The 10,919-nt window shown below is 38.9% G+C and overlaps 1 protein-coding gene across 3 annotated transcripts in view; it reads left to right on the forward strand.

The window, feature by feature from the left end:
• Positions 1-3,938, forward strand: part of AGTPBP1 (ATP/GTP binding protein 1) — an 87,931-nt gene extending 83,993 nt beyond the window's left edge. For 2 of the 3 annotated variants that reach the window (XM_005868265.2, XM_014541245.1), the window contains one exon: positions 3,199-3,938. In XM_005868265.2, the coding sequence (XP_005868327.1) occupies positions 3,199-3,373 (175 nt within the window). In that variant the 3' untranslated portion in view covers positions 3,374-3,938. Of the gene's footprint in view, positions 1-2,661; positions 2,796-3,198 lie in introns of those variants that run through there. The other variant, XM_014541244.1, reaches the window with a different exon arrangement.
• The last annotated feature ends 6,981 nt before the right edge of the window (positions 3,939-10,919 follow it).

Consider the following 10,919-nt stretch of genomic DNA (forward strand, 5'->3'; position numbering starts at 1 on the left):
CTGGGAATCAGCCATAGCTGCTTGCTCCGCCCTGTTGATTCTGAGACCCCGCCCCATCCAGGCTGCTGCAAAGCCTTTTGCATATGAATGCCCGGGTCCTTTACAATCTGACAACTACCTAACAAATTGCAGCTGGGCCAGACAGACCCAGAACTTCCAAGAGAAGGCCCAAGGCCCCACAGCAGCTTGCATTGCTTCTCAGCTGGGCCTCATCTGGGCACCCCCAAACCCCCAAAAAAGGAAGGGGAATCTGCATATCTCTTCATAGCTCCTGCTGGGTAACCTCAGGAAGAGGCTTAATTAGCACCTCCTTAGATCCAAGAGCCAGTGTACCCAGTGGTCAGAGTGGGACCACCCAGATTACAACTCCTCAGATTCATAAGGAACACACTCAGGGGGCAGACTCAGTGAGCACCAAAGCCCCACTGAAGCAAGTCTTGCCCCAGAAGGGTGTCTTCAGCACAGAAGTTCTCCCACTGCAGACACAGCTGATTCTCACTGCCAATTGGCCTGGAGGTCAATTCCTCCCAGTGACACCTAAAACAATCAAGGCATAACTACAACAAGACTGTGCACAAAGCCCACAAGGGGGTGCACCAAGAGTGTCCACCTCAGGTAACTGGGGAGGCTGAGCCACTGGGCCCTGTAGGACACCTAGCACACAAAACCACTCTACCAACACAGGGAAGCAGACAAAATGCGAAGACAAAGAAACAGGTCACAAATGACAGAAATGGAGGACAGCAAACGACTGGATATAGAGTTCAAAACCACGGTTCTAAGATTTTTCAAGAATTTTATGGAAACCGCCGATAAATGTATTGAGATCCTTAAGAAATCTAGTGAGACCCTCGATGTTGTGATAAAGGACCAACTAGAAATTAAGCATACACTGACTGAAATAAAGAATATTATACAGACTCCCAACAGCAGACCAGAGGATCGCAAGAATCAAGTCAAAGATTTGAAATGCGAAGAAGCAAAAAACACCCAACCGGAAAAGCAAAATGAAAAAAGAATCCAAAAATACGAAGATAGTGTAAGGAGCCTCTGGGACAACTTCAAGCGTACCAACATCAGAATTATAGGGGTACCAGAAGAAGAGAGAGGGCAAGATATTGAAAACCTATTTGAAGAAATAATGACAGAAAACTTCCCCTACCTGGTGAAAGAAATAGACTTCCAAGTCCAGGAAGCGCAGAGAACCCCAAACAAAAGGAATCCAAAGAGGACCACACCAAGACACATCATAATTAAAATGCCAAGAGCAAAAGACAAAGAGAGAATCTTAAAAGCAGCAAGAGAAAAAAAGTCAGTTACCTATAAGGGAGTACCCATACGACTGTCAGCTGATTTCTCAACAGAAACTTTGCAGGCCAGAAGGGAGTGGCAAGAAATATTCAAAGTGATGAATAGCAAGAACCTACAACCAAGATTACTTTATCCAGCAAAGCTATCATTCAGAATTGAAGGTCAGATAAAGAGCTTCACAGATAAGGAAAAGCTAAAGGAGTTCATCACCACCAAACCAGTATTATATGAAATGCTGAAAGGTATCCTTTAAGAAGAGGAAGAAGAAGAAAAAGGTAAAGATACAAATTATGAACAACAAATACACATCTATCAACAAGTGAATCTAAAAATCAAGTGAATAAATAATCTGATGAACAGAATAAACTGGTGATTATAATAGAATCAAGGGCATAGAAAGGGAGTGGACTAACTATTCTTGGGCGGGGGGGGAAGGGGAGGGATGCAGGAAGAGACTGGACAAAAATCGTGCACCTATGGATGAGGACAGTGGGGGAGGTGGTGAAGGTAGAGGGCAGGGTGGGAACCGGGTGGAGGGGAGCTATGGGGGGAAAAAAGGAGAACAACTGTAATAATCTGAACAATAAAGATTTAATTATTTAAAAAAAATTCTAGGAAAAAGGATATTCTTACCAGATGAGTTTGCTTTCTCCTCTCAGAAAATTGGAACCTCATAATCCATTCACTTGTTTTTCTTACCCAAACTTGCAGCTATCTGGACCGAATTTGATATTCAGTTGCACGAATTCTTTCATTTTAGGGGTCTAATAACATCTGCTTCTCTGCTCATTTTAACAGATTATTGTTCCCTTTTTATTGTCTGATTTTGTAGCTTTTAATTGCACCAGGGATGGGAAATCCATTTGGAAGCAGGTGGGATATAAACGAACATACATCTATATGAAATTAAGATAGTTTGGGTCACAAAATGGGGACATTGAAATGCTGCTGTAGTGTTTTGTTGATAGCGTGTCTGTGTATGTGTGTGTGTAATCTCTCAAATGAGGAAAATAAGAATACTGCTATTTTATTGAAGAGAAAATAATATATACCCTAGTGGAAAGATTGTCTTAATCCCAAACAATGTACCTGATGAAATATGTAGAAGCACTTAGTGCTTTTAAGCAAATATATTATTCTGTGTCCCCAGGGAAAGTAAGTAATATGAATATGGAATGTTCACTTGTTTTTAATTTTTATTCTTGACCAATAGAAACTGAGGATGGATATATGTTTTTATGGCAAATAATCACTTTACAGACTTAGAAGTGATGTCAGTGCATTACTGGAGGAACCAATTAAATACCCAGTTTCTTCTCTTTTTTTATTTTTTATTTTCTTGATTTTTAGAGAGAGAGGAAGGGAGAGGGAGAGAAAGAAACATCGATGTGAGAGTGCAACATCGACCAGCTGACTCTCACTGGGGACTGAGCGTGCAACCCGGGCACGTACCCTTGACTGGGAATCGAACTGGCAATCTCCCGGTGCGCAGGACGACACCCCAACCAACTGAGCCACACTGGGCAGGGCTACCCACAGTTTCTTATAAAGCCTACTGAAATTATCTGTTGCTTGTTTTATAGATAAAACTCTTCAAAGAAGTAATCTAATGAGAGTCTATTGTTTTTTGTTGCTCTCTAATTGTAGGATGTATATTGACACTCTTGTAATATAATTAAAAATTAGCATTTCACCCTTTATTATCAATGTAAGGAGGTTTTAACTGCTATAAATCTCTTAATTTGTTCATTTGGATAACATTTTTAAAGTTGGCCCAACCAGATTTATTACATTGAAATCCAAGTTACTCCAGTGTGTTCAAACAATCTTATATTAGAACCTTAAAACCTAATGAAGCCTTGTATGTTCTGTGTGCTTTGGCTGCAGCCCCACCACTTATGTTTTGGATGAAGATGAACCTCGATTCCTCGAAGAAGTTGATTACAGTGCCGAGAGTAATGATGAGTTAGATATTGAATTAGCTGAAAGTGCAGATTATGAAACTTCTACTCAAGAAGAAGTACTTTCTGACTCTGATTCATCCAGAACATACCTACCGTGAGCCCTCTGCTGTCTCTTGTAAATGCAAAGAAGAAATGAACTATCTTGATTTTTATTACATGAGAAGTTTGGAAGAAATGAGTTTATAGAGAGCTAACTCATAAAGATAAAAAGAAACTTGGGCCTGTTTGGTTTCAAGACAATAAATATATTATTAATTCATGATAAAATTGGCACTTGTTTTATTTTAGCTATTCAATGCACTTTATACAGCATTGAATCATCAAGTATTGGATTTATGTTTTTAAAGGAAACCCTGAGTATCATTGCATGAATTTTTATCTCCTCATGGTGATATCCTGCATCAGATGGATAATTCTGAAGTGTGTGAGAATATAAAATCTAAATTCTAGAGTTGTTGAGAATCCTGAGCTTTTGAGATCTAATATATATGTACATGGATGTCTATAGATGTGTCTGTGTAGGGAGGGTGGGTAGATATTGAAGATAAGACTGTTCTTCTGAATCATGTTAACTGTTGAGCTGTGACTGAATAATCCAGAGTTTGCCTTGAAACCATTACATTCTACATTTATCAAATTAAACAAATAAAAACGATATTAAATACTGCATTCATTTCGTCATCCTTTCTAACCAGTTCAGATTATTGGTTTATAGAATATTTGCGGAAATATTATAGAAATCCAACATCTGAACACACATTGAGAAAAATTTGTAAAAAAATGCTTAATTTACCAGTGTTAAGTGTTTCCTGATATGGCACACCTCTACCTGTTGTAAAAGATGTAACTGAACAGCTCTTTTGTCTAAAATGGTGTCTCCTGGGTGCACCTGGAGTTTATCACTGCAGTCAGTTTGTTAAGAAGCTTTAAAAATGCAGTGAGGATACAGTCCAGTGTTAAATGTACAGTTGTATGCAAGCGCGTTTAGTATTTCCTGAATCGTGTTGTGCTGTTAGACTTACTGAAGTAAACTCATTCAGGGCAAGCCGGCACTGGCACCTGAGTCCTAGGTGACTGCAGTGAGTGTAAGCCTTTTCTTGTAGTGACATCTTCCCAAGTTTAAGCTGCCTTGCTGCAGGAATGACTTTGTTTTCAAATAAAATATAACAAGTCCAGTGACATTGGATAGTGCTTTAAGAGCTAAGTTTCTGTTGTAGCAAAAGAAATCCAAAAAGATACCTCATTAACAGATTTTTTTTTCCTTTTTAAAATCTTTATTGTTGAGAGTACTGCAGTATTGTACCCCCAATACCCCCCTTGCACCCAGTTCCCACCCGACCCCAGTCCTTCACCACTCTATTTAATGTCTGTGTCCATGTGCAATGCATATAGGCATATAAATTCTTTGGTTAATCTCTTCTCTGGACTCAGGGGCTTAGGTTTTGGCACATTAATTTTGCTTATTCCTGAGTCATTTTTTTCAGTCTTTTTTTAAAAAACCTATAATAATTGGAACGAAAGAAAAGTATATTTTGGATTTTTGCATTTTCCAAATCAGTGATTTTCATTGTATTGTTTGAGGCATTTTACCCACGATGTAGCTTCCTTTTGGTGTCATGGGAACCATGTCTAAAAACGGCATGGAGCCGTTGATGAAGAGGTCTTTTTCTCTAAATAGCCTAATTCTTATTAATCTCAGAAAATAAAGACTAAATGGATTGTGAAGTTGAAGAAAACCTCTTGGTGTGTGGTGACCTAATAATTTAGGAGAGATCAAGATACTTTAGCAAGGTAAAGTAGTATGTATTTAATAATTTGTCTAATAATTTATCATAGTTATTATTTATATATTTCATACATAACACATTACATATTTAATTATAGATTTTTCAGAGTAGATTATGGAGCCACTATGTCCATATTATGAATTTTTCTTGGTTCTTATAACATTAGAAATTAAAAACCAAAGCAGTCATGAAAAGCAGCTACAGCTACTATAATGTGCAGAATAACTCAAAACTTCACTTTGTTATGTTAAGCGGTGTAAAAACCCTGTGCCATGTACTGTTACAATATTTTGTTTTGATGAAGTTCATCTTTTAGCATATGTGATAAACCTGAATATGCCTTTTATTAAGTAATTATTCATAGAATTAAAGAGGAAGTCTTTATGGTTAGGAAATGATATTTTTTCTTAAACGATAAATAGCTTTGGAAATATGAGAAATAATTTAAAATCTTTCCTAATTAGATGTAAAACTAAGTTTCATTGGCTAGTTGTAGCTAAAATTGCCCTACCTCTTACCTCTGTGACTGTGTCATTTCAGGACTTTCAAAGAATGATTTCAGGACTTTTTCATAAGCCTGGAAATTAATGTGTAGCTGATCAACTGAGACTAATGATGGAGTTTAGATTTATTTGCTTTATCTTGTGTTTGGAATTACAGTGAATTTCTTTCTTTTCTTTTTTTTTTTAATCAGTGAATTTCTTAAATGTAGTTTTGTTCTAATCCAGTGGTTCTCAAACTGTAAAGTGTACATCAGAATTACCTGAGACCTTGCTTCTCAAAACAGAGATTACTGATCATAGAGATCTGGGGTAGGGCCCCTAAATTTGCATTTCTTAAAAATTCTCCAGGGCTGTGGGAACCACACTGAGAACCACTGGTGTGGTCTCATGTGCTCTTTCATGATCACAGTTTCCTAAGAATCAAAGGACCTCTGACTTGGAAATTAGCACCAGAGATGGTTTAGATCAGTGGTTGCCAACCTTTCGGACCTCATGGACCACCGGTTGGCGATCGCTGGTTTAGATCAAACTAACCTGTAAAATCAAGAACATTTATACAAAGTCACAGGGTCATTTGGGCATGGCCAGGGTTTTTAGCCCAGGTCTCCTGACAATTAGCCTCATGTTCCTACCACAAAAGAAGATGCTGCCCTTTGCCTTTCCCCAAAGAGTGAGGAATGTTAAAAGCTCTAGAGCAGTGGTTCTCAACCTTCTGGCCCTTTAAATACAGTTCCTCATGTTGTGACTCAACCATAAAATTATTTTCGTTGCTACTTCATAACTGTAATGTTGCTACTATTATGAATCATAATGTAAATATTTGATTTGCAGGATGGTCTTAGGCGACCCCTGTGAAAGGGTTGTTTGACTGCCAAAGGGGTCTTGACCCATAGGTTGAGAACCGCTTCTCTAGGGTCTCGAGTTTGTGAAATGTAGTCAGACAAGGCAGAATGCAAAAACCTGTGCTGCACACTGGCTCTTCCTTCACTGCAGTCATAGTGCTGTTTGAACCCAAGATTTTGTCTTCCATTCATTCGTTTCTGCCACTTTTTCCAGTTTCTGTGTGGTGTTTGGAAACGTGGACATTTGTCTGAATCCTAATTAAAATAAGTAACCTGGAGTTTGACTTCATATAGCGTACTAACAGCAATGAATACAATACTTTTAACTTTCAAATGTCCAAATTATGATGACCATATTGTGAGCACTGAGATGGATAATGTAGTAAATGTATTAATGGAATTGTTTTGTGCACGATCCAGAAATAAATGGCAGTCATGAAACTATAAATGCATCTTTATAAATCCTTTTGTTTTATATGTACTTTAATCATAAAACTTTAATTGAAAATCAATTATTTTTTTTTCTTATTTTGGTGAGGATTCAGTAGCCATATGTAAACCTTAGTTCTTTCCATTAGGAAAAACCTGTTGAAGCAGTATTTTAATTGAAAAGCTATTCTACCTTACACAATAGAATGTTATTATTTATGTTAAGTAAATATTTCTCAGGTCTGTATGTCTGAAACCTGTCTGAAAAACCAGCAGCCTCTCATGCCCATCCCTGGGAGGTGGCTCCATCCAAAGCCACGTTCTAAGAGAAGTTAAAAAGAGGAGAGCTCTTTCACACAAAGGGACGAAAGAGAAAGGAAGGCAAAAACATCAGATGTCCCCTCAGACACATCAGACGTAACTAATTTTTATACCTACCAGAAAAGTTTACGGGGCTAGAAATGAACCTTATTTTTGGCATTGCCAGCTCAAAACTTAGGGGTTATTTCTTCCAGTCATGACACTGGTTGGGGGTTTCAGAGATAATATTGTCCCAAGAGCTGACTTTTCAGCATCGTGAAAGTTCTCTCCAGCAGTAATAGAGGTCACAAATGTGCAATATTAATATTGAAAGTGAGGACCTCGTTAATGGTGTATCGTCATAAGATGGACATAGGGAGTAAGTAGAGGGGGCTCAGAGATCCCTTTGTTGAGTTTCATTGGTTAGAGTCTAACTGTTAGACCAATGAGCAGATATAATGGGATGACCTCTTAGTATTATTCAGTTAGCAATTTCAAAGCTACTTCCACCCACCCACTGATTAGAATTGTAAACGCCTGCTTTTCATCCACACCAGACTTGTAGATAAAGAGCATTTAAATAGCTCTTTAAAGTTCAAGAAGTGCTTTCCTAAAAGTTATTTGAACCCAGCTGGTGTGGCTTAGTGGTTGAGTGTCAACTTATGAACCAGGAGGTCACAATTTGATTCCCGGTCAGGGCACATGCCCAGGTTGTAGGCTGGATCCCCAGGGTGGGGCATGCAGAGGCAGCCAATCAATGATTCTCATCATTGATGTTTCAATCTCCCTCTCCCTCTCTGAAATAAAAAATATATTTAAATTTAAAAAAGCTTATTTAGCATCTTGCAAACACTATTCATAAATATATCATTAGCATTTCCATTTGATTTGTGAGAATGTGAGGCTTGGAGAGGCCATCTGGTTTACCTGGACTTGCTAGGATGCAGCAGAGGTGGGGCTCAGACTTGATCCTGGGGCCTGCCTCTGAGGACCCTGTGCTTCCTCACATGCAGCCACCTGGTGGGCCTGGGCCATCCCTGTGAGTGAGCCAGCCCAGCCAGCCTTGGATACGCAGTTTGATGATATTGGAAAACCATGCAACTGTTTTATCATCACATACCATAGAGTCCCTGAGGAAGGTGGGGAGAACTAACCCTGACATCTGCTGAGTGCCTTCTGAAAACGATCTCGATGGAAACATTTTTTTCTCGTAGCCCGTGAAATGATTCTCATATTTTCCAAATCAGTATTTTTATGGTTGGTTAGGAGGAAGGCGGTATATACAGAGGCGGTGACCCATTGTTTTGAACCATTTTATATTTTTTTTCAAAGGAAAGAGACCCTTGAGTCTTTTAATTTTATGTTTAACTGAATAGGTAATGGTTTAGCACACGCCTTTCTCTGTCCTTTCTGGTTTCTCCTAAGGTTTGGAAAGGCTGGTTTTCTATCTCTGATGGTGAGGGAAAAGAATTTTGTCTACTCTACATTTGTCTCATAGACTTCACATCAAGTCAATTTTTACTTCATTTTCTTTAAAGAACTTATGTTTTCACTGAGAAGATAGTTTATTCTGTAGCTCATCACTTTAACTGGCAGGGCTAAGAAGTAAATCTTAGAAATAAGCCCACGATTACCTGTTTTTCTAGATTTAATTTTAGAGGAATATAATCGTTTTACAATATAAGAATCAGATGGCCTAAACCCTCCAACTTTGTATTAGTTTATGATCTATTGGCACAACTTTCATGGACTTTTTTATTCATTGGTTGATTATGCTTAACCTGTATCATCTCTAAGTCCTGTAATCCTAAGGGTGTGAGTGCAGTAGTTAAGAACTGTAAGCTGGGTCACCGCCTCTGAAACCCTTTGGCAAGGTGCCCTCTTGCCTGCCTTGTAGCAGACATGTATTATGGATAACTTAGGGTTTGGATACCCAGCTAAGTGAGGAAGAGAACTCTAGGCTCCTACATGGTTTTGCTTCTAGTTAATGTGATATGGGTGGGAGGTTTCACTGTATCTTTATAGGTAAGTCCATCAAACTTACAAAATTTTTCAGTCAGGCCACTCCAGAGCATGCCAATCTGTTCAATACTTAGAGCAGAGCAAGACTTTACCTTGAGTTTTTCGGTATGATATTTAAATAGCCCCTCTCCCAAGTGAAAGCTACCTGCCTAGGAATGTACAAGGGACAGATGTAACACTCAGAAGGGCGTAAGTTCACCAGAGGTCTTTCGAATGATAGTTTTATTCTTGAACCTCCCCTGTTGCCAGCATCACCCATGTGGTCTCTGGCCCCACAGGCTTGTTTTGCTGTCCCAGCTGAGAGACCTGCATCTTATTAAATGTGGATTTTTTCAAATTATCTGAATTTTTTCAAAGGGACAGAGGATGCCCTTTTACAGGTCTATTTTTTAAATTTAGAATTAGTCTGCATTGGCCGAGGGATTTAATGTCCACTTAATTATTTCACCAAGTATTACTATTGCAGCTTGTGAGGTTATGAAGACCTAAAGTAATAGAAGCAACCTATTGACTGAAGGAAAATGGTGTAATTCACTTCAGTCTGCTCTAGTCCCTCAAGAAAATAATGCACGTTTGTAACAAAGAGAGGGAAGAAAAGCAAGAGACATTCTATAATTCTTTATATCTAGCTTAAAACTGTCTAGAAATTGCCTCTTCATTTTGGGTTAAAATATCCTTAGACTTCTTGGAAATTGGAGACACTTTAGTTAATGAATGACTAAGAAGCACAAATTCAGGAGACTAATTCAGCTCTTGCATCTTTGTTGGACTCATGTCCCTATTTTGTTGTCTTTATTGCTGAACCTGGGCCATAATATTCTTGGGAAAGTTCTGGTGTTGATTTGGGAGGTCACTCATATTGGGTAAGTGCACCGGTTTTCAACCTGTGGGTCGCGAAGCCTTTGGCGGTTGAACGACCCTTTCACAGGGGTCGCCCTAAGACCATCCTGCATATCAGATATTTACATTATGATTCATAACAGTAGCAACATTATGAATCATAATCAACATTACAGTTATGAAGTAGCAATGAAAATAATTTTATGGTTGGGTCACAACATGAGGAACTGTATTTAAAGGGCCAGTAGGTTGAGAACCACTGGATAAGTGGAATCTGATTTAGATAACCTGTTGGGGCCAAGGTCTACTTTTTAAATTCAGAATTAGTTTGCATTGGGTGGAGGATTAATATCCATTTAATTAATTTACCAAACATTACTGTCACTGCTTATGAGGTTCCAGAAACACAAATTTGTAGAGTGTCAGGCACAAAGCCCAGCACACAACAGCTCAATAATGCTGTGGGTAGTGGCCCATTTGACTCCATTTCATTTATTCTACTTAATATTTCAGAATTTTTCTGTCCTTCCATGGAATCTTGAGTGCTGAAAAGGCTCTTAGAGGTTATGGAGTCCCACTATTTTTTAGATTAACAAATTCAGTCCAAGAGAGGTTAGGTGTCTTGCCTGAAGCCATCCAGCTTTCTTTCTTTTTTGCTTTGTTTTGTTAATCCTCACCAGAGGATATTTTTCCCATTGGTTTTTAGAGAGAGTGGAAGGGAGGGGGAGAGACACAGAGAGAGAAACATCAGTGTGAGAGAGACACATGGATTAGTTGCCTCCCGCACTCGCCCCGCCCAGGGCTGGGGATTGAGCCTGCAACTGAGTTACATGCCCTTGACTGGAATTGTACCCGGGACCCTTCAGTCAGCGGCCAATGCTCCAACCACTGAGCAAATCTTGCCAGGGCTACCCAGCTTTC

This window comes from Myotis brandtii, unplaced genomic scaffold (assembly GCF_000412655.1).
Source record: "Myotis brandtii unplaced genomic scaffold, ASM41265v1 scaffold266, whole genome shotgun sequence".
Taxonomy (NCBI): domain Eukaryota; kingdom Metazoa; phylum Chordata; class Mammalia; order Chiroptera; family Vespertilionidae; genus Myotis; species Myotis brandtii.